The sequence below is a fragment of the Ictidomys tridecemlineatus genome, chromosome 5 (assembly GCF_052094955.1).
Source record: "Ictidomys tridecemlineatus isolate mIctTri1 chromosome 5, mIctTri1.hap1, whole genome shotgun sequence".
Taxonomy (NCBI): Eukaryota; Metazoa; Chordata; class Mammalia; order Rodentia; family Sciuridae; genus Ictidomys; species Ictidomys tridecemlineatus.
In genome coordinates this window covers 157,003,745-157,027,283 of record NC_135481.1, presented here as the reverse complement: position 1 = coordinate 157,027,283, position 23,539 = coordinate 157,003,745, and the positions used below count along the sequence as shown (strand labels likewise).

At 38.1% G+C, this 23,539-nt stretch overlaps 1 protein-coding gene and 1 long non-coding RNA gene across 9 annotated transcripts in view; one reads left to right on the top strand and one right to left on the bottom strand.

The window, feature by feature from the left end:
* Ralgapa2 (Ral GTPase activating protein catalytic subunit alpha 2) overlaps positions 1-23,539 on the bottom strand; it is a 310,144-nt gene that overhangs the window by 20,256 nt on the left and 266,349 nt on the right. For all 8 annotated transcript variants that reach the window (XR_013439515.1, XM_078051331.1, XM_078051332.1 and 5 more), the window contains one exon: positions 2,399-2,520. Coding sequence is in view for 7 of the 8 variants with exons in the window: in XM_078051331.1 (XP_077907457.1) it covers positions 2,399-2,520 (122 nt within the window). In the remaining variant the exon portion in view is untranslated. The remainder of the gene's footprint in view (positions 1-2,398; positions 2,521-23,539) is intronic.
* Positions 1,241-15,230, top strand: LOC144378039 (uncharacterized). Its single transcript, XR_013439518.1, has 2 exons — positions 1,241-1,393; positions 14,937-15,230. It is a non-coding gene; the product is annotated as an uncharacterized LOC144378039 (long non-coding RNA).

Genomic DNA, 23,539 nt, shown 5'->3' with positions numbered 1-23,539 from the left:
CATTTTCATCTGTAAAAGTACTAAGAGATGGGGATAAGGATTCCTCAAAAGCAAAGCTGATGTATAAATAAGAAGAGGATGGGGTTCTGAGAATCTGACTGTATGTGGTGCTGACATGTTACATCCTCATTATACCACCCCCACAATTCCAGTTCAAATCATTTTCCCTTTCTTCTTAATCATTTAAGGTTAGATACACAAAGTGTTAAAAGAGAACATTATGCACAGACTTAAAATCATACTGAAGGATAGATGTGATATATGTATAAAAGATTTTATCACTCAACACTGAATTCCCTAAACCATGAACATTATGAAACATAATACTGATGTTAATCTGACAAGATGAAGAAGTAGCATCTGTTTTTGATATCTGGCATTGGATTTCAAGTTCCTTTTGTAAAAGTTCCAATCCCCATACTCACATTCTGTTGGAATCTATTCTGGTAGGTAACTCTATAAAGAATATGACCTTTTCAAGCCCATTAACAATCCTCTCTAAGTAGATGTCATAAAATATTAAATTATTCCTAGGGTCTCACTTAAGGTGTTACCTACACACTGACTCAATTGAATTGGTTTAAATAATTATGAAATTTTGGGAAAAGATCAAATTAATTTATATAGAGGCTAAAATATTCATAGAAAATAAAGCCCATCATTATTTGTTTTGATAACATCTTAATATGCAACCTTAAGAATATAACAGTCAAGGAATGTAAAAAATGTAATTATTTAAATTTTTCCTTTAATTTTTAGAAATGAAATGCTTTTTCAAGAGTTTTTTTTTTTTTTTGAAAAAAAAATCCTGCACTGAAAAATCAAGTCCCAATATCTCATGAGGATGGGAAAAAGCTGAAGGAGATCTTTAAAAAAATCAGCTTGCTACAGATCCTTCATGTTCTTTAAGCAAAAAAAAAAAAAAAAAACAAAAAAAAAAACAAAACCAGAAAAAATTTTAAACCTCTAGCCAGTCTGGGTATGAAACCTTCATTTCCATTGAAACAGATTTTTTTTTTTTTTTTGGTCATAGAATGTTGGCAGAGTGTATAAAAGAATTCAATTCACAGCTGTTCTACTTTTTTAATGTAAGAAACATTAATCAAAGCTTTAAGTTATAAGCTTTTCTCATGTTGTTTAGTATTCCAGTTCAACAAAGATCAATAGAGGCCATCCCAGTGTTTCTTGACGCCTCACCAGGAAGCAGAGGCGTGATTATGTAAATCGCTGCTCCCGCACCTCTGCCAGCTTGCTTATCTTCCCAAGCCTTCTGCCTGCTGCTCCTGGCTCCCCGTGCAAGCGCATGCCTCTCCCTCTTATCTCCCAACAAAGCTCCGAGAGGCAAGGATTGAAGCCAGCGATGTTAAACAATGATGCATGGCTGATTTTATTTGTAAGTGATTTATTTCACCGAATTTAATTTTTTTCACTTTGTGTGTAAGATATTTGTTAACAAGTCAGAATAGGAGAAGTGAGGCAGTGTTCAGAGACAATTGACACAGGTTAGAAATCTATTAAGCACTCTCACGGGTTGGTTGAAATCCGAGGAAGATGACTGGAAGCCCTGCATTGAGGGTTTCAACATGTGATCACTAAATATCCTATTTACTGTCTGAAAGGCAATTAATCTATAACTACATGCAAAAATTTACAAGTAATAATACTAGTCTTTGAAAAAAGAACTTACAGTAATCGTATCATCTTGTTAAGTGGCAGTGTAAATATTTTTTTTCAAATTGGAAATGTAAAAAGAGTTAAGTGCCTAGAAATAAGGAAATCTATGGCAATGTTTGCAATTTGCCAGTGGCCTAATACATGAAAATGATTGTAAGCCAGTTTCTAAATGGTTTCCACACCAGGTGCTGCTCTAGTCAGCGGCTTGTCCACATGACACCGACCACTCCAGAGAGAAGTGTGCTTGCCGCACTCTGTAATGATGGGCCTGGGGACACTGTCCTTCCATGTCTCCTGCATTAATCCCTGACCCTAGTATCTCGGCAGCATAATCCCCATTTAGCATTAGTAGCAACGGCTTCGACTGTGAGGAACTCTTTTTTGATAAGTAAGCACTGATTCGGGCATCGCTTTTAAACAACATGTTCCCAGCTCAGCAAGAAACCCACACTCCTGAATGAACCAGAGCACATTACTGAGAAAAAGTTCATTAACCTTGCTAGATTCGGGGGTTAACAGGATAGCTGAAAAAAGGAATGGAGTGAACAGCTCGGATACAAAACAAATTAAAATGAATGTCATCATTCCTTTTGATATTCATTAGTTGATTCAGAAGGAGAATGCTCTTCTTAAATTTGCAAGCATTTATCTGTGAAAAACAGGTGTACATCTGCTACTCGAATGCATCTTAAGCGTGTGAGAGGAGAATAATGTAGACACTCACCCGTTCCACTGAGGGAGTAGCTGGGAGAGGGAGAAAAGACTTGAGCTGCGAAATCCTCAAATGTCATGACTTCTCGGTGGTTCTGAATTATTGCTTCGAGATACAGCGCTCTCTCTTCATAGCTGAAGTAATCGGTTAAGGAGACAAATGCATTTGCAAAACAGCATGCATAGCAGTGACAGTCTACTTTGTTTTAAATACACTTATGCAACTTTGCTGTTTGTGTGTAAAGAACAGTATTTTGCAATCTCTTTAGCATTTTGTCAGAAAATTAAATATTCATCATAATTAGTAAGATATGGATTTTAACACTTAAGTTTCTCTTAAATTTTAAATACATTCAAAACTAGCTCCACTAAAAAATACAAAAACTAATGGTTACAGAATAACATCAAGGCATCAGTAAGATCCACTTAAGCAAACAAAAACAAGAAACATTGATTGCAATGGCATTTCCTTCTGTTGACCATTGTGAGACAACCCTGGATCTTCATTTTCTATTTGGGTGGATAAAACATTCTTGTGAGATTACGGACATAATGAACAGATGAACTTCAAGCAAGAACTGGTAATATGAGGGTGAACACATTTTTAAAAAAATAAGAAAATGCAAGTTACTGCGAAGAGAAAAGGCCAGAAGGTATAGTCTGAAGGGACCACAGAGCCACTAACCAAAATAAACTCTAAATATTAGAAAATCAGAATTAATATGTAGGAGAATCTAGCAAACAGTGCACAATGCAATTGAGAGAAAAAAAAAGACTATTGCCTTTTAATTAAAATTGCAGTCTGGAACACACAGCATTCAAATGTGTAATCAAAAACCAGTCACCAATAAAACTTATAGGCGTAACACGCTGAAGCAACTTTCCAGCTGTCTTAATAGGACCCCTGCGTGTGGCAGTCTTTCACAGGGCAGAAAGCAAATCTTCCCCTTTTGTGTGTGGCTTCTGTTTCCTCAGAAGGTGAATCATGCACTTCCAATAACAGGATAACGTCAGAATAATCTGACAATGGATGAAGGCACCACACGTACGACTTTATGAATTAACACTTGGGGAAATCGGCATGATGTCTCATTTTCCCCTTCTTTATTATCAATGCAAAAGTTAAAAGATGTGTTTTGGTCATTTTGAAAATTGTGCTAATTCTTCAGGAAATAGGGAATGTGGATCAACATCAGTTTGTAATTTGTAGCTCCAAGAGAGGAAAAAGTAATTTTAGTATTTCTCACTTTATCTTAAGACTACCTTTTCAAGATGGCCTCTTGAAAAATGTAAGTTGGTAATAATTATACCTTTCCAATTAGCTTCCAGTAGAGTCTGTGTTTTAAAATAGGCATGCACTTTTCTATTTTCTTTTGGTAAAGTATGCACATTGATTTCTAAATGCGGATTCTTCCTCTTCCTACTCTGTTATTTTCAAGGATGATTTCACACCAAGAGGTGACCAGAGATAATCTAGATCTGTGCCATCTGATATGGTAGCCATGTATCACATGTGGCTATCTAGATTTAAATTTTAATTAATTAAAAAATAACAACTCAGTTCCTCTGTCCATTCTATTTCAAGTATTCAAAAGACATATGAGACTAGGGGTTACTGTTTGGGGTTTCCCAGAGATAGGCCATGCTCTTCATGGAAAGCAATACTAGAATTTCTCTTTAAGCTTGTTTTATGCAACTTTAAAATAAAAAAGAAGAAGAAGAAATGAGTTTGAAGAGTTCAAAAGTAGACCCTCTGATGATTTATAATCTGTCCTATAGATGGTCACAACAGCCCCAGGCCTGGGCAGCATGAGCCAGAACTAGCTCCACGGCTGTGGGCTGAACTCCTGGTGACTTGCCTTAATGAACAGACTGCCAAACTTCCTCAGCAAGAGGCGCCTGCTCAGACCCAATTCTAGAGGGACCTACTAATGCCATTCACGTCTCATTATGAACACGCTTATTCTGCACAGCACTTGGCTGTCGCCAAGGCTCGGCCCTCCGTGTATGGCCCCAGCAAGCCGCTGGTCTGAGGAACAGCAGGGCGTTAGGCCTGAGTGGCCGTCTGGCGAACAGGCACTCTGACACTAAGCTGGCACGTGCTGGCCCAGCAGGGGCTGAGCGAGGCGTGACAAATTACTCAAAGAGCTGAGCTAAACTTATGGCTGACAACCACCTGAGCCTTCGGACCGCCGTGGCCCGCTGTCAACGCTCAATTCATGGCTCCCCCTTTCAATCCACAGTCTGCTTGTGGGCCTGGGTTAGAGCAGGCACATCCCTCTAAAGACCTGTCATGCTCTGCCTAGTATCGTCCTGCTGTTTCCTGAAAGGTCCCACTGAGTCCAACACATCCACATACAGTGCTCAGGACAATGGTGAACAAAATAGAAATGTGTGTGCATTTTGCTAAATACTCCATGGAAGGCATATCTGGAAAGTGGCTTGCTATGTTAATCAAACTCACAATCAAACCTACAAAAGGGATGCTGTGCATGATGCCACAGAAATTGACCCCAGACAGCAGCCCATCATTCTCATCCTGGATGACACTATTCAACTGTCATAAGCTTGTCCTTGTCAAGGCTGAGAAATCTGTGTTTCCAAGAGAAAGTCCAGAACTACATTTACAGGGGGCAATAATCAAGTTTTGAGATTTTCTGACTCAGTGAATATTTATGGTCTGACTCTTAAACTAAGGCACTATGGAAGACAGAACAAAAAGGTCCTTCCAGAACTGGATATTAGAGGAAGAAGTGTTCATTTAGCAGAAGATCTCCAATCTTACCATTTATGTCCTGGACTGTCACATGTAGCACATGCTTCCCCAACCTCCTAACTACAGTGTTAACAGTGCTAAACTGGGTGCTGTCATTTAGACAAACATCCATTAGGGCTTGGGTGAGACCAAGACATCATAAAATGCATTTCACTCGTGGCCTAAGCCAGGGCATGTAAACACCATGACAAAGAGAAAACAAATATCATCCTAGCTCTGGCAGCATTTAGAAACAGCCAAGAGACTCACTGATGCCAAAAAATCACTTCTTTTAGTAGCCTTAAAAAAATGTCACCCTTGGATCTTAACTGAATTTATTAATAGAACTACCAGTAAGGGTGATTTGGAGCCATATTATCTGATATTTTCTTATCTAACAACTCTAGGGCTTCAGTGTTAGTTGCTTTCTATAAGAAAGGGCATCTGTAACTTAAATCTCAAAATACTTTTAAAGTCTTCCTCATGTGGAAGATATGTTAAAATGTACACTGAACATTGAAATAATGCCCACTGGTCGAAAGTCAGAGAACTCTGACTGAAAGTGGGTGGCTTAAGAAGCACCTAGTCACAAATCTGGTATGTGTTTCAATGCTAGTCACTGCCCTTTTGTTCTGTAAAAAGTCCAGTAACACATGAAACTTAGTTCTGTACTGAATTTCATTAAAGGTCACATATAGTAAGTACTTTTTTAAAGAGAAATTTGTCTCCTTGACTACTCAACTTAGAAAACTTTCAAATTACTAAGCAGAAATTCTTCTTGGTTTCTGGGTAGTTTTGAATTTCTTTAGTGACCCACTCTATCCATATTCCCATGTAGGGATCTCCTCAATTAGTAATAGTCCTCTACTTACATGTCTTCACTGGTTGTACTTTATAAAAAATTTCCAAGAGAAACAGACACACACTGCTAAATCTGTGTTGTAAGAGCCTGAGAATCCAAACCTATCCCTCCAATTTTATTTTGATTATTTGTTTTAATTTTTTAGAAATGATCGCAACAGCATGACTATAAGGAAGGAGCTTGCATTTTGATGGAAGAAGAGATTAGGTTTGAATTCTGGTCCTTTTTTCCTTAAGATGGAGTGCCTGGGGTAAACTGTTCCAACTCTTAGCCTTGGTGGTCTTACATACAAAATGGGAATACTGATGTGCTATCCAGGCTGCCTGGAGAACTAAAGAGACTCCTTAAAGCTTCTTCCCAGGTTCCTGAAGAAGAAAGAAGTATAGTGAATCTTGATTGTCTGCTCTCTGACCCACTAAATATGGACTTATGGATGACATTCCAGAAAGAATGTAGTGGATAAAATAGGGGAAATTTCCAGTAGGGTTTTGTTGCAAGCAAACCTCCTCATGTTAGATCCTCATGAACGGGAAAAGTCCTATGGCATCAATTTGACAGCAGGAAGTGGAAGGTCAAAGAGTTAAAGTGATTTTTAGAGTCACAGTTACTCTACGGTGGAATCAAGTCCAGAACCCAGGTCTCCTAACTTCCACTGCTCTCTGCAAAGTTGTGAATCCTAGTACACACAGGGTTAAGTTCAAGGTTGCAAAGTTGGGAGCTAAACTTTTAAATAGGACAATGTGGGCTATAAAAGTCAACTTGCAATTTATACTTCAGTACATAACTACATAACATTTAACGGGCATCTCTACCTACAGACCATGCTGATTTCATAAAATACAGAAAAACCAACTATTATCCCATTTTATTTTCTCTTTGCTTTTCAAACTCTGTGTTGGTTGACTGCTACTTGGCATTTTAACCTTCCATATTTTGGAATAACTGTCATATGGCAAAGAAAAAAGAGAATGGTTTATAAGATGCTGTGCTGCAAACTGCATTTTCTTTTTAACCGTTCTAATTCCTCTTGCCTGGACCTTCTCTTAATTTTCCAAGAGTAGACATGATAACTCAGTTTGGTAAAATGGCCTCAAGGGAAGTTTGCTTTATGACATCAGTGTGTTATGTTTTGTACTTATCCTTAATTTTATTCCTAACTCTTGTAGTTCTTTAATACCAACCCAAGCAAGTCCAGAGTTGGCCACCTTTATAACATTGCCTAACCTCTAACTCTACAGCAGTCTTCTGCAAAGGAGGGGAAGCCATGTTTTGGAATCAACTGGGAGATATAAGACAACCACATACCCGTCTGAAATGTTCTGGCAACTTAGCCTTTTCTGCCATTGTCCTATTCCCCCAAGTATGTGAAGGACATGGACATGGAAGCTGAGTTCAAGTGATTTTCTAGAGTCAGTTATTCCATGTTAGTTTCTGTAAATGACCATAAACTGAGTGGCTTAGAAATGAATTCTTTCACTAGTTCTGGAAAACCAGAAGCTACAAATCTGCAGAGCCATGCTCACTTTATATCAGAGGCTCCAGGGGAGATTCTGTTCTTGCTTTTCCTGTTCTTTTTTTTTTTTTTTTTTTTGTACTGAGGATCAAACTCAGGAGCATTTGACCACCAAGCCACATCCCCAGCCCTATTTTGTATTTGATTTCAAGACAGGGTCTCACTGAGTTGCTTAGTGCCTTGTCATTACTGAGGCTAGCTTTGAACTTGCAATCCTCCTGTTTCAGCCTCCCAAGATGCTGGGATTACAGGCATGTGCCACTGCACCTGTGTTCTGTGTATCTTTTATAAGGACACTTGTCATTCAGTTTAGCACCCATCGGGACAACCCAGAATGATTTTTATCAAGATTCTTAATCTATGCACAAGTTCTAGGGACTAATTTGGACATATTTGGGGGGAGGTCACTATTTAGCCCACTCTACTTCTTGAGGGCACTGAATGAGGCAAGTTCAGGCAGTTCATCCCTATATCACTCATACTTCTGAGCTTATAAACACTCTACTTAAGTGGATAAAGGAATGCCTAGAATTTGTGTCTACTGCTTCAGGTTACAATATTACTAGTATAGTGGTATTATATTATAGTCCAGGTAAAGCAAATTGGAAGGAGAAGTTATAATTTGAAGTAAAATTATGTGTAGATGACAAAGTAAGTGATATAAAACTTTTATAAGAATGTATGGGCAAATCCTTTATGACCTTGCGGTGTAGAAAATGTATAAAATAAAACAAAAACTTGAACCATAAGGGAGAAGAAGTAAAGACATAGAGTCTCAAGGTACTAAGGAGGAAGAAAGCATCTTGAAAACAGCTGACAAAGGGTTAATAGCTAGAATATGTAAAGAACTCTTACAAATCCTGAAGAAAAAGACAATCCACTGGAAAAACTGGCAAAAGACCTAGGCATTCTCAGAGCTAAACTATGAATGGTCAAAAAGATACACCATATGATTAGTAAACAGGGCTATTAGAACAATAATGATATGCAATTTTATATATACCAGATTGGCAAAACATAAAACATGTAATGTCAAAGAGGATATGGAGTACAGGAACTCACAGAACCTACCAGTGGGAAGCAACTGTCTCAACTTCTCTGGGAGGCAATTTGGCATTATTCAGGCAAGGGAAGAGATTAAAGTTCTAGGGGTCGATAAACTACTCTTTGGTTGTGAACTCTTGCACATGTGTGCTTGTTTAAAAAAAGTTTATAACTATAGATAGAAAGTTTTTGCTGCAGATACCAGCAAAAGAACAAGGGGAAATAAGCTGTTTTTAACTTTCTTGAGAAAAAAAAAAGCAAGTCACTCAAGAACACATTTAATGCAGTTCTATTCATATAAATGTTAAAAAAAGCAAGTGATAGTGAAGAATATTGCCCAGGGCTACCTCCATATGTAGAACAACAACAAAGAAGAGCAAGGAAATGATAACCATCTCTGGGCTGTGAAGGAGGCAGTACACAGGAGGTTTCAAATACATTGGTACAAATGGGGAAATAATTCAGAGACATGTTTTAGCATTCTTTAGTACTTATGTAAATGTTATGTTTTCTAGCATGTATGCATATTTCATAATAAAAATAAGTGATATGGTGGGAATAGGATATAGAACTAATCAAATGGATCTTTTCTCATCCATTAGAAAGATGAAATGAACTTCCTTATGTTTGTTAGGGAGAACAATGATTTAAAAAGTCCATTAGGTTTAGAGAAAGTATACAAGTATACAAGATGTGCTATTTTTAGGGCCTTTGTTTCAGAAATAGACCAGAATGGCAGAGCTCAACATTTTCAAAAAGTCAGAAGAACTCTGTCAGATGGAATTCAAAGAGCTCAAGTCAAACACAGACACAAATGCCACCCATGGGGGTGGAGGTACTATACCAGAAAAATACACTTTTCTATATAAATTCTTTTTCAAGATAGAGCTACCAGGCACTAACACCAACAAAATGGGCTAGGCAGAATCTGGGAATGGCAGAAATATTACATATCTATCTATCTATATCTATCTATCTATCTATATCTCTATATATCTCTATCTATATATATATCTTGTGTTGGTCAGATTTTCATTGCTGTGACTAAAATATCTGACAAGAGCAACTTAAAGAAGGAAAGATTTATTTTGCTCCATGGTGTCAGAGGTCTCAGTCTATGGTTGGCTGGCTCCAAGGCAGAAACATCATGGTAGAAGGGCATGGCAGGGAGAAGCTTCTCAGCTCATGATAGTCAGAAAGGAGGGAGGAAAGAGTGGAAATTGGGAGGGGGAGAGAGAAAGAAAGGTGGGAACAGGGAGAAGGTTAGGGACAAGATAAAGTTCCCAAGGTAATGCTCCCGTGACCTACTTCCTCCAGCCATGCCCCACCTATCTACAGTTACCACCCAGTAGTCCATTCATATTATTGATCTATCAAATGGATTAATACACTGATGAGGTTACAACTTTCAAGATCCAATAATTGACTAAAAAGCCCCATCTCTGTATCTTGACACACTGGGGGCCATGCTTATAATATATAAGTTGTAGGGGACATTCCATGCCCAAACTATAATAGGCCTACATGTATGATTTCTCTACATGGTCCTAGTCTGCTCAGAAAACTTGATCTAAAGTAACTTTGTCATTTTTAAAAAACAAAACTATCTTCACTCAAATGTTCATTCATTAAAGAAATATGTACTGGGGTGGGAGTGTGGCTCAGTGGTAGAGTGCTTATCCTATCGTGCACAAGGTTCTGGGTTCAATACCCTGCCATTCAGTGAATTTAAAGAAAAAAAAAAAGGAAAGTATGCTGAATGTCCAGTCTGTCCCTCTGTGCTGGTTGGTAGTAGGCATGTAATTAAAGATAAGAGGAGGCCACCCCACGTTCAGCATACCCCTATGACACTATTTAAAAGACAAGGTTGAAGAACAAGGCAAATTGTCCTTATACTGGTGCCAGGAAGGAAGAGGGACACAGCAGGTCAGAGACCTCTCTGAAGAGGTGGCAGAGGAGCAGTTACCCAAGAGTGAGGTTGGGTAAGGTAGCAAAAGCACTGTAGGCACAGAGGATGACATGAGTTGGAAGGGGTTGGAGTGTTGTAAGGAGGAGAAGGAAGACTGGAGCTATGGAGTGGAGAGAGGTGGCAGGAGTTGCAGGTCAACCATGGGCAGGGTCTGGGTCTGGGTCTGAATGGTTTCAGTCCAGAAAGCAATGTGATATGTGATCTCACTTTAGTATTTAGATGGCACTTGGAAGATATGCACCACTAAGGAGAATCTAGAGTAGCTTGAAGGTCTGAAGGGGTCAATGCTGACTGGCACTACTATGTTCCACTAATTGTATAAGCACCTCCATATTCCACACTTACTCTTTGCATTTCAGAAAATAGATATATAGTACATATGTTTTAGGCATATAATACACACACACACACACACACACACACACACACACACACACACACTTGGGCTGTAGAAAGATAAAGGTTACTTACAGATTTGAAATGACCAGGACATCTGAAAATGGGCTTCAGCATAATTAGGAAGAATTGGCACAGAGAGGGTCATGTAGGGTGATATAATATATATATTATATTATACACACACACACACATATACACACACACTGTGCTCACTGTGGAGTAGAGAAAGAGTTAGAGGAAGGTGGTTTGTGTGTATGCACAGAAAGGCCTAGAAGGGAGATACATAGGTGGAAAAGAAGTTAGTGAGGAGGAAGAGGTGGTGGGGGCTTCAGAAAGGCAATGGTGGAGAGAAGGAAGAGAATCTGCATGGGGCAGAGGTGCTGTGTGGGGCAGACCCCTCTGGGCATGGGGTGCCCGCCACTGGTGAATGGGAGGCAAAAAAAAGTCAGGGTACAACTCAGGAATCATTACTCAGGTGAGTATGAGAATGGTGTAGATGCTGATGAAAAGGGCCTGGGGAGGGAAGGCAGGGTTATTAGGGGTTAGGAGATGATCTTGGAGGATGGTGGTGGGGAGACTGCAATGCTGGGAAGCCCTGCTCCCAAGCTAGAGGGTGGGCAGAGGTAAAACAACAGGAAAGGGAGAGGGAGGGATGGAAAGAGAGCAGCTTGGCAAGTAGCCACAGGAGAAACATTTCTGGGAAAAGTAGCTGAGCCTCTTCTTTGATACCTTTTTGTATCCTTAACACTTCCCCTGGCACCTGCCACCTGGTGAGATGCTCCACAGGTGGGTTTGGTTCGAATTTTCTTGCTAGAGATAAATGGATGAAATTCCATATGAATAAGACAGGAACAGAGAGAGACCAGTTATATCCTAAAGCCATACATTATTTCCATAAAAGTTTTGTTTGTTTTTCAGTATAATGCAAATTTAAATGTAAAGACTGTTTAAGGCCCAAATAAATAAATGTCACAGCCTGGTGACAGATTTAGAGAATGACTTTACTGAACAATGTAACCACATAAAATGGATGTTTTGGAAAAGAAAATTAAACATGGAAAGGTATAAGATATTAGGTTTCAAGCCCTAATGATACCCTCCCTACTAGAGAGGAAGAGTTCACCACTGCTCAAAAAGAAGAAAATACCCATGTAACTAAGTTTAAGAATAATTCTGAGGAAATGATAAGAGCAAATGGAAATGGGAAAAAATAGATTTTCTTTAGGCTATTAAATTACAGGCTTTTGGAGGTCTACTCTTGTGTCATCATGTCGTTCCAGAATGGAGAACTAACACTCTCCTTCTTCGAATCTGAGATACTCCAAGGGTGCAGTAGACTTGGTCTATATTTTTACTGGAAATGTTCAAACCAGTTCTTCCCAGGGGATTGATTTGTGAAGGAGCACATCCTTAATTATAGCATTTTCCATTTCCATCCTGTCCAATTCTCCCAGTGCACCTCACCTTCTGTAAATCACCAAGCGAGAAAATGCCCCGTGATACTGTCGCTCAAAATCTCACATCAGTAAAAATATAAGTGACAAGAAAATTAGTCATTCGGCCTATTTCAAGACTAGTGAAAGTGCTGTCAAATTGGGTGAGAAAAGATTCAACAGTCTACTTCGCTGATGAAAACGACTGAAGAAGTGAGGAATCAATATGAACAATAGAAAACCTGAGAGTTCTGCCACGTTTATGCCAATAACTTGATTTCTGGGAGGAAGGGAGTCAATGTCACTTGAACTGTTTCTCTTTCAAAGGTTTTTCACTTGTCCTAAAGATATGATCTTGATCTTAATTATAGAGATGACCATTGCTGACATTTTGTTGGCATTTAATATCCACACAGTAACAACTAAATTGGAAAACAATTAGAAATGCAGAACCATCTCCAAATGCCTTGAATCCTGTTTGTGGTAAAGCATTAAAAAAGCATACAATTAAATAGCGATATATGTGGATTTTAAACTAACTTTATCATCACTAGCTATAAGTGGAAAAAAAATATTAAATAAATCACATTATAGGTATTATTAATGCAATATAATTTGAATGGAGTTACCTAATATTTACTCTTTAACTACTCTGATCTTGAAGGCAAAAACCACTTCCCTTTGGTCTACAGATCAGTTTGTATCTAGGTTGATTCTAAGAATAAAATATAGTCATGATGATATATGTTAGATCATCAGAAAACAAAACTGACAAAAACAACAAAAAAAATCATCTATGGCAGGTATTCTGGTTATGATGGCATCAGAATATTCTCAACTGCTGCCCATGGACAACCTGACTAGGCCCAGGCTTGGCAGAAGTAAATTTTGTGGTCCAAAGAATTTGCCCCAGGATCTGAACAGATTTTCTTGATTTTTCATATCTGAAAGTAATTTTTGGAGAAATAGTTCATTTTCATGATGTTTATAAACTTTGAGCCATTATTAAGTTTTTTCTTCTGTGCTTTAAAAATAATAAAAATACATATATTTAGAAGGAGAAAATTATATATCCATAAAATAATTATAAATGGCTTAAAGGCATCTGAGTTTTCCAGGAAGATATTCACTTAATACCAAATTATCAGATGACAAGATAAACTGAAAGAAAAGTTAGGGGTTTACCGAATGACAGTGACCTACAAAATGAGGAAAAAGGCTCATGTGAAGCTTGCTAAATGAACTTCCTGGCCTATTCAGACTGTTCGAGTGGATGTACTGGGTGTTCCTGTATACCTGAAGGATAAATATCACTGCTGACCTGCACCTGAAACTCAATACACACCATAGACTTATAAGAGCTAAAAAGTAATGCCACAAATATGGAAACTTAACTGGAAATTTGGGGGAATTCTAATAATACAAAGCTCTTCCATGATCCAAAGTAGCAAAACTATGCTTGCCACTTCATATTAAAGCCACTGATTTTTGACTATTAGAAATAGTTCCTTGGGCTGGGGATGTGGCTCAAGTGGTAGTGTGCTCGCCTGGCATGCGCGGGGCGCTGGGTTTGATCCTTGGCACCATATAAAAATAAAATAAAGATGTTGTGTCCACTGAAAACTAAAACATAAATATTAAAATAAATAAATAAATAAACAGTTTAAAAAAAAATAGTACCTGATGCATTTACTTGCTTTGGCAGAAGCCACACAGTGTGGACACGGAGGTTGAGCCACCACTTGGGATGGCACCGAGAGATATCTTCAGGGCTGCTTGGACTATAGGCACAGTCAGCCTGTCAACACACATTGGCTCTGTGCAAACTCCAAAGGGTCAGATGAGAATGGGGACATTGGTCTCATTAGCATCATGATTGGGAAAGTGATTTTGAGCAGCTGGAGGGCAAAAATACCTCTTTTACTTCTTTACATCTGTCTCAACATTTGCTTCAACATTTGGGAAAAAACAAACAAAGCAAAAGCAACAACCAGGAAGTATACATTAATTACTTAAATATTGTAGTGGGAATTCTTTTTCAATGCTGCAGATGGAACCCAGGGTATGCACATGCTGGGCAACTGTTCTACCATTGAGCGGTATCCTCACCCCCTTGATGTTTTGCTATCAAGGGTGGTCACAAAAATTCCCAGGGGCTGCTGAAATGACTGATTTCCTAGCACGTTCAACTGTGCTATTCTATACCTTCTGCTCATTTTGATTCTATTCTATGAAAAGAAAAAATATATACACATATAGTACATTAATTTGCTTTGATGAAAGACTAGCTGTGTGATTGGGGATATCATTGAAGTGCTTTCCAATGAAAAGAGTAGAGAAACCATCTACCTCCTGAGGAGTCCCCAGCAGAAGCACACTGGGTTGAATATCTCATAAGGTGACCATGCATTCCTGTGACACTCCTAATTGGTGGTGAATAAGGTAAATTGTCTATCATGATACCAGAGAAAGACAAAGAAAAATACATGTTGAGGTCTCTCATGGTCTTTTTATAGAGGATGAAATTGAAGGGCACATTAACTGTGACAAAACTGAAGTGGGGTGTTTTATTCTAGGCCCCTCAGATGGTACCAGTAACCTGACTTGTAAGTCCTGGCTCCCATTGACAGCTCTCCCTCTTGACATCAAGAGTTTCCTCCAAAAGAAGAGACCAGTGACAGCACCACTAACAGAAGCCAAGTTCTACCCATTCCGGTTTTAGTGGAAATTGAAGGAGGAAATGAAAGCCTTTCCCACCAACTCTAATCAAGATACTATCATTCAACAAATTCAGAGGAAAGAAAGTTTATGATGTTTAGAAAGATTTTCTCTGCCTAAAAATTAAACAAACCTCAATGCTTGCATCTCAAGTAAGTGTCTTTGATCTTACCACACCAGTGAGAGAAACCTCTGTGGGTCAGAGTAAGGACAAGAGTGACAGTTTCACTAAATTACATCATTGTGGCTGTAAGGTGAGGGTCTTTGCAGTATGATGGCACACCAGGCCCTTTTATCCTGCACATATTAATGCAGAGGCTTCTGTCCCTGTACTCATTTCTTTTTTAGAATTCTCCATGACTGACTGGTCTGTGTGCTGGTGTCCTCCTGCACCCTGTATCTGGTAAGGGCTAGTGGGGGATGCTATGTGTGGGCTTCTTGTCCTCCAGTACCTCTGGGTGTCATCATTATGCACGTGCTATAGTAGCCCCTTGGCTTTCACTTGACATGGATAGCACTAGTGACCCTCAAGTGGTTGGTTATAGGGAAGCAATTTTCTTTGTGAGCTGTGACCAGATCTGGCTCAGGATGGAAAGTGGGAAGTAAGAAAAGGGATTGTGTTCCATCTTCTTTTGTACTTGGAGGACATGTCATCAGGTGCAGAGCAGACATTAAGTTTCTTCTGACATTTGGACCACACATTCAATATTTCCTCAACATTTTAGTAGGTCCTTCTGATACCTAAACATTTTCAACTTTTAAGAGTAATACTAAAAAAAAAAAAAAAAAAAAAAAGAGTGATACAGAAGGACACAATAAGGCGAGGGGCACTAGGGAAGAATAGGTTACCTTAGATTAGGTAGAGGGAAGTGATGGGAGGAGAGGGGAGGGGATGTGGGGATAGGAATAATAATAGAATGAAACAGACATTATTACTGTATGTATATATGTGACTGCATGACCAACATGATTCTGCAAAATGTGTACTCAGAAAAATGAGAAATTATATCCCATCTATGTATGATATATCAAAGTGCATAAATGCATACTACTGTCATGTAAAACTAATTAAAACAAATTTGAAAATTAAAAGAAAAGAGTTAATACAGAAGGAAATAAGGAAACAAGACTGTCCTACTGGGAACAAAGACCAGAATTAGAAATCTCTCATGATAATGCATGCTTTCAAAAGAAAATGTCAAATAAAAAAGGATGAATGTTTATATTTTGATTTTCTATGTCATATTGTGGGATTATACTACTTTGCACTTTAATGAAAACTGTCTGCTTTTACATTTTATATGCAAAATTTCCTGTTCAAGATCCCCTCCAATCTGTCTAAAATATACCCTTAGAATGTACAAAAAACAGAAACAACCCTGAATGCTGTTAAACATAAAATTCCCAACTCATACAATTGTCTGGGACTTTCCACATTTAAGCTTTATAGAGTCACTTGATATTATCTTCATGACTAAAAATATAACTGCAGTATTACTTAAAATTATAATCAAATCAATCTCTTGCAAATTAAGACACTAACTCTTGGAAAAATAGCCAAATTGAATTAGGTGTGTCTTTTCTTGATAGATCAAAAGCAGCTCCATTAAGTCAGCAGTTTTTATATTAATGGCATGAGACATGGTTCAGATGAGGAAAATGTCTTTGGGAGCCATTCTGTATTTTATTTAAAGAGAGATGGAGATGTTTCTCAGTTTATAAAGGAAGCAGAGTTGTATTGCAGGTCCCTAGGCCAGAAGATCAGGTCTGATCCCACTGTGGCAGTCCACCACACCAGAAAGCCCAGCTTCATCTTCCCTCTTTATTCCTTATTTCTTTCCATAATTGTGTCTGTCACCCACCCATCCATCATCCATCCTTCGGATATTTACTAAGAGTAATATATATATACTCTTAGTAAATATCCCAGATAGACATAATTTTTCCTTCAAATAAAAGAAAAGCACTTCCTTGCTATTAGACCTTCTTCTAAATTTTTATTTCTAAGAGTATTTTGGAGGATTATCAAACACATCATGGTAAGGTTACTTTATAATTAGCCTGAGTTCTGTTTGAACTATATCTCAGAATAAAAAATATGCAATCATTATGAAATAAAACCAATTCATCCAGTGTTGGCATGATGCTCTCCACTTATAAAGTCCTTTTATAGCCATGAACTCATCAGACCCTTTGGGAAACCTCAAACCACAGATAAGAAAGCAGAGGTAGAGATGATCTGGAGCTCACCCAGCTAATAATAAAAAGGGCTCAACCCTGAGTCCAGACTGAGTTGTGATGCATGGATGGGTGAATTGCCCTGAGGCCACAGGCAAAAAACTTATTCCAAAAAATGTATATACCCTCAAATGCTGGCCTCTTTCTCCTCCCTTACACATTCAGCTTCATATTTCAAATTTCTTTTTAAGTTAGGAAGTTTGAAATGTTCAATGTTAAGTTAATTTACAAATACTATTGCTTCGTTCTGACAGAAGAATGAGAATAGACAAACAGATCCTTCTGTTTCCTTCCAGAAGCAAAGTAGCACAAAATAAATTGGCAATTTTTATAGCTAATCTGGCATAAATGGTGACTTCCTAGCTAAATTATTATCTGTATTACTGATGGAAGAATCCAGAATTTGAAGTAATAAGCTATATTAATTCAATCCTTTCCTTTATGCATCAAGGTTTGGGAAATTTAAATGAGCTCATTTAAGTAAAAATTACTGGGCTTATTTCTGACCACATTCTGAAGAAAACTAATGCTGAATTTCAAAGTTTTATTAATTGACTATTTTGAATGAACATTTTCAATGAGAGAACGATTTAGCATCATCAGATATGGATTATTAAATCATAACATGCTTTAACATGACATGTTAAAGAGAACAACAGAGCTTTTCCATAAAGATCCATGTGGCTTTTGCTCCACAATCAAACACTGAGAAGCAGCAAGATATCTTCAGCTGCCATCTTCCAAGAGTAATAAAGCTTCTGGGAAATCCTTACTTTTAATTATGTACCACTTGGTGTCATTAAAAAAAAAAACACTGAAGAGGGTAAAATCATTTGTGCAATGACTCTGCATAAAAGAGGGACTAGAAATTCAGGCCTGATGTTTCATATGCCATCGAAGAAAGCCTGGTTAAAATAAAACACTGATTACAGATGCAAGTGTTTACCTTACTCTAACCAAGATATCATCCCAGCAGAACTCAGGCTAATGATAATGCAACCTTGCCCTGATATGTTTTAGACTTCCCCCAGTACTATAAAATTCAGTAAATGGTTGAGTATCACAGGAGTCAAGACTTAAGACTGAAGAATAGTGATGTAGGAGGCATTTGGTAAAAATTATAGGATGGGATGAATGAATGGGTGGATGGATGGATGGATGGATGATTGGATGGGATATGTGGATTGATATGATGAATGGATGGATAAATGAGTGGGCTAATGGGATGGCTACATGGATTGCTATATGGCTGTAGGCAAGTCATTTGCCCTGAGAACTCCCATCTCCTCATCTGTGCAAGGGGGTTCTGAGGTGACCTACAGGACCATGTTGCAGTGAGGCAAATGATGACATATATATTCCTGTTTTATCATAGCAGCAGCTATTGGTACTTGTAGTACTCTAGGTTGCATGAAGCAGCTGGAAAAAGAGAAACAAGGTGTTTGGAGCCCTGGCATCACAGAACAAAAGCACATGAAGATGGGCTTGGGCCTGTGCACTCATGCATTCTGACTCTGTGGTCAGGCATCTGGCTTAAGAGTTATGGGCCTTGCCAGCAAGAGTAAGGCAGGATGATCTTTCCCTTTATGGGTAAAAGGTTTTAACACCTCCTTGTCCCAAGGCCTGAATGCTTCATCTAACACTTGAGAAATATTTCAGGGGATGTGTTTTTCTTGATTAAAAACTGAAATATGGGGACTAGGCACTAGGACAATGTCATTTGAGTTCAAAAAATGTGAGTCCCCCCTAGAGTATATTCTAAAACTGATCAAGTATATTGGTGATTTACATTGTAATTGATGTTTCTGACTGTTCTCACCCACCCCCAATGACTGTGTAGAATATCATTTTGGAAACCTCTTTCTATTCCTATACTGCTTTTACCTTCCTGACTTCCGACATCCATGTGAGACAGCACAGATGGAGTCTTACTCTTTTCTGAAACATCTTGCATGTATGTCTCTGGGGCCACCAGTACACATTTTCTGTAGACCCCAATGGTCAAGAAGACTACATGAATTAGAGAACTTTTTTTTTTGGTCCTGGGAATTGAACTCAGGGTCACTTGGTCACTGAGCCACATGCCCAGTACTATTTTGTATTTTATTTCAAGACAGGGTCTCAGCGTGTTGCTCAGTGCCTTGCCATTGCTGAGGCTGGCTTTGAACTTGTGATCCTTCTATCTCAGCCTCCCACTACACTGGGATTACAGGCGTTCACCACTGCACCCAGCTATGAGAGAACATTTTTAAAAATACTTTTAGAGGGGCTGGGGATGTGGCTCAGTGGTAGAGTGCTTGCCTAATATGCATGAGGTGCTGGGTTTGATCCCTGGCACAACTTAAGTATTGTGTCCATTTATAAATTTAAAAAAAATATTTTTACATATTCTTAATCAGTGGTAATTATTTTTTGAGTTCATGAAGGACATAAAAGACATGTAAGTCCTGGCCCCTATCTGAAGTAGGCTTCTGGGTTGTGCTTATAAATAAACTAGGCATTGAGAGAAGGGAGCTGGCTCTAACATTTGGTGTAGCTGGAGGGTTTTGTGAAGCAAATAAATAAATAAATAAATAAATCAGACTGAGTGAAATCTACACAGGAATAATGAGGCATTTCCCAAGAAGTCATGCCCCAAGAAGTAGGGGAACATAAGATACCCTCATAAGTAGGAGTGAGAGGCACAAGAGTCTAGACCAACACTGGTACTGGGAGTTAGCATTGAGGACCCTGAGAAAAAATACTTGACTGACAGGCAAGAAAAAAAGGGAGGTGTGACTTGGTTCAGGTGTCTTCATAGAAAGCCCCAGAAACCATCTTGGGTGATATCTCTGGGAGGAGGAGGAGTCCAGATAGGCAGAGGACATTTCAAAGATCAGACAGGGCAGAGAAAATGAAAATTTAATCATGCATCATACTTTATAATTTCTAAAATTTTAGGTATAATTTGTAAACTGGTTGTAAGTTACTATAAAATTATCCTTGAGACTGAGGAGGATGGAAACATGCAAAACAAATGTAAGCATTATGAATACAGATAATACTAATACTAATGTACCATATAATGCAAAACTGCTGAAACAGTAGATTCTAAACTTTCTTGCCACAAAGAAACAACAGGTATGTAAGTTGGTGGATATGCTAATTAGCCTGATTTACTCATTCTGATGTATACATGTATAACATCACATTATACCCCATAAATATATGCAATTGTTATTTGCCAATTAAAAGAAAAATTAAAAATGAAGTAAGTATTGTTTTATTCTGATTCTCAAAGTGAGCACATGTTGCCATATCACGAACGTCATGGAGAGAGAATGTGTGCACCTCTGGACGCAGCAGTGCTTTCTAGAATAGACTTGTGTCCTATGTGTTACATCTACATGAAGTTCAAGTAAAGGTTACATGTTTAATGAGAAGTATCTGCTAATATGACTTGCACAGATTTAATAAGAGCAATAATAAGTGAGGTTCACATCCGTCAACTTGTAGCTAATGATAAATTGTATTTAAATCATTAAAATACTAAATCTGTTTTTTTTTTTTTTTTGGTGCTGAGGATCAAACTAAGGTCCTTGTGAATTATAGGGAAATCATAAATCTTTTTTAAAAAAATATTTTTTAGTTGCCAGTGCATTATTTATTTTATTTATTTATTTATATGTGGTGCTAAGGATAGAACCCAGGGTCTCACACATGCCAGGCAAGCGCTCTACCACTGTGCCACAACCCCAGTCCCAATCTTTTTTATTTTTAAAGCAGTCGGTGAGAGAAATCCTAGGGGCTGTGAAAAAGGAACTACTGAGCTGGAGGGTTAGTGACTGCTTTCACTGTGAGAATTCAGCAGGAGAGCAAGCCACTTTTTCTGTGATGATCGAACCACTACAGAATATAATACCTAGGTCAATTTTCTACAGAGATGGGTCCTAGGATGTGATTGTCTTATTGAGTCTGTCGATGAGCAACTGCTAGGACTCTCATTTAGTGATTATAATTAGCTGTCAGTTACAAGCCAGGTGAGCACCATGGGTTAAGTAACTGGGAGAAAGGTCAAGTTACCAGGCACTAGTATCTCAGCTTGGTGACAATGCTAATCTTACTAAAGGTGAGCACATACATGGTCATTTCAGTAGTCACCCAATGAGATTTAACTTAAATGTTTTGGAGGATAAATAAAAGATTTCTACCAGGATTAAAAAAAATCACTTAATACCATCTAATTCCCCTGAGTAGGAGAGATTTAAAAACAAACAAACAAAAAAGCCACAGCATTTTCCTTACAAAACAGTTAGGTAACACTGACCATTTAAAAAAGAGAAGGCATAGACTAGTTCAACACTGGAAAAGCAGATTCTGCCAAATAACACATACATGGGAAAGCCAAGAATTAAAAAATATATATATTTGAAATGATTTATTTTGAAAGAACAAATTCTATTCTCTTTCCAAAAAGCCTTTTCTCTGAATTTTTATGTTACTTTTATTTTTAACTTGCTGGCCTCTTCTTTTTGCTAGGGAGTCACAGAGAATGTTAATGCCTGAGTTTCTACAATTGTCCATCTTTGAACATGTGAGAGCAGATCTGCTCTGTGCAGCTTGTCTCCCCTAGGCCAAAGGTACAACCTCTGCTCCAGCTGACTGGAGGTACTTCTCTGGTTTGTTGATGTGTCCCAGAACCTCCTAAGTGAATTTTGACCACTCTAAAAAGTCTCAATTTTAAGAAATCATGCAAACTGAGAGATAATCCATTCTGCCATTTCATTTCATGCCATGAAAACAAACATCTATAACATTTCTAGCCATCTGTCCATAGACGTATTTACCAATCCTACTACATGCTAATCAATTGGGCACAAAGAGTTTCGTTTATAATTTTCAGAAAACCTGACAAAGAAGGCATTAAACTTCTTATATTACAACTGAAAAAACTGAGGCTCTGAGAAGTTAAAAGATTACCTCAAAAGCAAACCAACAATGGCAATTTCATATGGTTCTGGAGTCCCAAAAAGGGACTGGAAAGGGGTATCTAAGTTCCACAAGATGCCAGGACAAGAAATGTCCCAGGGTTTGGAGGTTTCAAAATTTTGTAATATGTGCATAGCCTTAAACATCCCTAATCCCTAATCCAAAAATCCAAATCTAAAAGGCATAATATTTTGAGCATCACTCAAGACATTTCAAATTTCAGAGCATTTAGGATTTTGTACTTTTGGAATAGGGATGCTCAACCTGTATACTTAGAGAGGAAGGACATCTAAATCTAGATGGGGGAAGGTGGAGGACTTGGAGAAGAAACTAGAGTCATGCACAGGGAGAGACTCTCCAGAGGCTGTGAGTCTCTGAGAAATGAGAACTAAGCCTTCCAATGTAAGCAATTTTAAAAATGCAGTACTTTTCTGTAAAGCTGCACTAACAGTTTGACTTATCTCACAAAGTTCAAATACTTTCATATGAAGTATAACAACTGCAAAGATTCATGAACAACCCTAACTTAAAGTAGGTTCTTTAATTTTGTAATTAATGCATTCTCTATTACATCTAATCAGCAACACAAACCTAGAGGACTTCTGGGACAAAGTCACCTGATAAATGTTTTGAATGTAGTTTTTGAGAATTAAGACAATATTCATGAAGTCCTTGGACTGGAACTTCTGCTTTACCACACAATAGGCAAATGCTAAAATATTTTTCAAATGCAGTATGTATCCATGAAACTCTGGAATTTATCACAACAGAAGGTAGATAAAATAAAGAAGAAAAATTCCATAATGTACATTTTAAATAGTAAAACAAAGTACACTTAGTAAAAGTTGAGATAAATTTTTGTTTTGGCTTTTTTGTACCAAAACATACTTGGTTTTAATCATAGCTTTTTAGGTATAACACAGATTTGTAAAGTATCTACAGTGGGAGGAGAGGGAAGAAAGAAGAGGAATGGTGATGGTCTACATAGGTCCATGACTTGGTGTCCATTTGGGGTCTGAACAAAACTATCGAAGAACACAAACTCTAGCAAATTAATTGAGCCAGGTCAGTTTGTTAAGAATACAGTATGCACAAGAAAAATGAAAACAAAAATAAGGCAAATTTTAAGAAACACAGCATCTACCAAACAAGTGACTCAGCCACACACACACTGGTCTCTCAGGGGGATCCATGAGAAGTGCCAGCAGCTTCTCTCAGTGAGGGTCCTGGGGAAGATACAGAGCTAAAACCCACA